The sequence below is a fragment of the Gekko japonicus genome, unplaced genomic scaffold (genome assembly GCF_001447785.1).
Source record: "Gekko japonicus isolate JY-2015 unplaced genomic scaffold, Gekko_japonicus_V1.1 scaffold3318, whole genome shotgun sequence".
NCBI lineage: Eukaryota > Metazoa > Chordata > Lepidosauria > Squamata > Gekkonidae > Gekko > Gekko japonicus.
The window spans coordinates 163,238-164,652 of NW_015163708.1; the positions used below are offsets into that span (position 1 = coordinate 163,238).

Genomic DNA, 1,415 nt, shown 5'->3' on the forward strand with positions numbered 1-1,415 from the left:
TGCTGTGTTCCCTTCAAGCTTCCCCATTTTCCCTGGATCAAATGGGCACAGGGTTGCCAAGCTGCGCTGGTGGGAGCTTCAGGGGCAAGGACATGGGAGAGGGCAGTGTCCTGTGTGTGCCACCATGTAGCCATTTCCAGTGATTCCTAGAGCTACCTAAGAGGGCAGCTAATTTTCAAACACGTAACGCTCATAAACAAGCAGTTCAACCAAAGTTTGGATTTGCTTTCTCACCGGTTCTCCTCGCCTTCCAGCAATTTTCTGTAGGTAGCAATTTCAATATCAAGAGCAAGCTTGATGTTCATCAGCTCTTGGTATTCTCTCACTTTGCAGGCCATGTCTTGCTTGGCACGCCTCAGTGCCTCCTCCAGGTCTTGGATGGTGCCCTTGGCACTTTGCAGAGCTTGCTCCCCTTTCTCTTCAGCCAGTGTCACAGCATTCTCCAGAACAGCTCGCTAGGCAAGAGGAGATAGTTGCTGTGAGCAGCATCTTCATCTCCACTGTGCTACTGGGAAGCCATGTGCAAAACTCGCAGTAGCTAACAGAACTGGGCACACATGCAAGCCTAAAGTATGATCTTGATGACTGGGTTAAATCTCTTGCTAGAGCACAACAGGGAAATCCTGCCTGCTAATGCTGGGACACAATTTTTTTTTTAAAAAAACCTCCAATTCAGAAAACTGCCCAAACCACTTTCAAGAGAAGTCAGTGCTCTGATAAAAGATCTATACTAAAAGCTGAAGGTTTTCTCCTGGCCAACAGGTTTCATCTAATGGTGTACTTTTCTTTGCAGAGGATGTAAACAGTTTTTAAACTGCAATCTGATTGACATCTATCCCCTAAATAAAAATTACCCCCTTATTTGCTTCTTGCAACTGCTACACTTCCTTAGTCAAAATGAGGATATCTGCAGCCAGGCAAATCAAAGCCTGAACAGAACTGTCTTAAACTATAGCCAAAGATAAACTGGAAGAATACATTCAACATGCAGAATGGATTTGGGAGGCAATCTGGCTTTGTCGTGTTTTCCCATACATTGTACTCTCCTCCGTATTTTGGTTCATTTTGTATCCAGACGCAGCTCACCTGGTTCTTCAAGGCTTCAATCTCCCCATTAACACGTTGGGCATAGCGAGTTAGTTCAGCAATCTCCTCCTTGACACTTTTCAGCTCATCATAGTGCTTCTGAGACTGACGAGACATTTCATCAATCTGGGAGGTGAGGAGAAGATTCAGGAGAGTTCAGTCAACAGTAACACTAGGCCAGCATACGTAAAGATGCAAGACATAGACACCATCTTAAGGGATACCAGAGCTTTTCCACTGACAGGCTGACAAAGGTAGGAATCACCAACTGGAGCCTCACGGGCCAAACCTAAGCAGCAAAGCCGTTTGTAATATGTGGAAGAAATATA

General features: G+C 45.2%; 1 protein-coding gene across 1 annotated transcript; it reads right to left on the bottom strand.

Annotated features, from left to right (window-relative positions):
- Nucleotides 1-230: 230 nt before the first annotated feature.
- On the bottom strand, nucleotides 231-1,212 carry LOC107107520 (keratin, type II cytoskeletal 8-like; the record flags this gene model as incomplete). Its single annotated transcript, XM_015407830.1, has 2 exons — nucleotides 231-455; nucleotides 1,087-1,212. Coding segments are annotated over 2 exons (351 nt in total), but the record flags the coding sequence as incomplete, so codon positions are not given.
- Between the last annotated feature and the right edge of the window lie 203 nt (nucleotides 1,213-1,415).